Source organism: Lucilia cuprina, chromosome 5 (genome assembly GCF_022045245.1).
Source record: "Lucilia cuprina isolate Lc7/37 chromosome 5, ASM2204524v1, whole genome shotgun sequence".
Lineage (NCBI taxonomy): Eukaryota > Metazoa > Arthropoda > Insecta > Diptera > Calliphoridae > Lucilia > Lucilia cuprina.
In genome coordinates, this window is record NC_060953.1 from 65,078,560 (window position 1) to 65,080,342 (window position 1,783).

General features: G+C 28.7%; 1 protein-coding gene across 1 annotated transcript; it reads right to left on the reverse strand.

Moving 5' to 3' along the window:
- Positions 1–794: 794 nt before the first annotated feature.
- On the reverse strand, positions 795–1,364 carry LOC111675053 (acyl-CoA-binding protein homolog). Its single transcript, XM_023435753.2, has 2 exons — positions 1,210–1,364; positions 795–1,140 (listed from the first exon to the last, which is right to left on the reverse strand). Exons 1-2 carry the CDS (start codon positions 1,222–1,224, stop codon positions 892–894), a joined length of 264 nt encoding a protein of 87 aa, XP_023291521.1. The 5' UTR covers positions 1,225–1,364; the 3' UTR covers positions 795–891.
- Positions 1,365–1,783: the final 419 nt, after the last annotated feature.

Here is a 1,783-nt window from a genome sequence, read left to right on the forward strand (position 1 = left end):
ATATATATATATATAATAGAATATATACTAGACTAAAAGCTAGACAATAGACTTAGCTATACTGTAGACTATAGACGATATTAAATACTTGATCATAAACAAGATTATAAACTATAGATTTAACGGTAGTATTGACTATAGATTTGTCAATACTACTATAGAGTAGACAATAGTCAGGACCATAGACTTTACTATAGTCTTCAATGTATACTACTGTCTGGACTATATACGAGATGATAGCCAGGATAATAGACTAGCCTATTACAGTCTCAAATATTGAGAGGAATAGAGGAATAGTCTAGACTATACACTAGATATTTTGGACTTAAGACTAGACGATAGTATATAGTACAGTCTAGACTATAGTCCATAGTATTTCTAGGACTATTGGCACAGACTAGTTGTAGTCTAAAAATATAGAATTCGTAAAATGTAATCGCTTACCAGATTATGTACTGTATCTATGTGTTTACATTCTGAATTTGTGAAACCTCGTGCATTATAGTTTTAATACTGAAAGCAATAATCATGAAATAGAAAAAACCTAGCTATTTACATGATATATTTACAATAATTTTATAATTTAATCACAGTTTTATTTTGTAAAACACAAACTGCAGCCAAAAGTCAATATATTTCAAAACAAAATAGAATAAATTTAAATTTGCATTGTAAAATAAAACAAATATTTTTTCAGGGTAAATACAAATTTAGACTCTGACACTGTTTTAGCTACAAAAATAATATAAGTAATTTATAAAACAAACCTTTCAAAGGTTAAACACTTGAATAAATGGAGTTTAAATGTTTTATTTAAATAGAAATTACATTATATAAAAATATATAAAAAAATATACAAAATTAAAGCGACAAAATTTTAAAACTATGTAATTAAGCGTATTGAGCTACAAGTTTTTCAACAAAAGCAACATATTCTTTTTTGGCATCTTCTTGGGATTTGCCCTTTTGTTTGTTCCACGATTCCCACTTGGCCTTGCCTTTCAAATCCAATAAACCGGGTTTGCTGGTGTTATTATCACCAACGGTGGCTTGCTTGAAGAGAGCATACAATTCCAAGAATTCTTCATCGGTGGGACGTTTGGTCAAGGTCTTGACGCGTTCAGCGGCAGCATTAAATTGCTAGAATAAGAATTAAAATTTTTGATTAGTTATTAGTTGATCTTTTATCAAGTTGTAAAAAAGACTTACTTCATCCAAAGACATGTTGTTAGATTAGTTTTTATTTAATCTGAAATTATAAAGAAATTAATAAAAAGCGATTAGTTTTGTTTTATCGATACGAGTATTATGCATTTATAGAAATAGTGTTAATTTATGTCAGGGGGTCATTAAAGATATACAGTTTCAAAGTTTCTTTTAAAGTGAAAAACTAATGTCGATAATTATATGAATTTGTTGAAAGTCAAGGTGAAAGAAAAAACCTTGACTTTCGATCATTTAAAAGTAAGCTTTTGTTGTGGGCTGATTTATAATGTAAGCGTAAAGCGTTAGTACTGTCTGTTAGCAAGTAAATAAATGTTCTTTATCAGATATATATTTTGTACGTACCTATCCGGATCAGATCAGTTTATATATGTCAAAATAAAGACTTTAGTTATAGTCCAAAATATAGACCTTTGACTATAGACTAGACTGTAGACTAGACTATAGACTGGACTAGACTATAGACTAAACTATAGACTAGACTATAGACTAGACTATAGACTAGACTATAGACTAGACTATAGACTAGACTATAGACTAGACTATACACTAGACTATA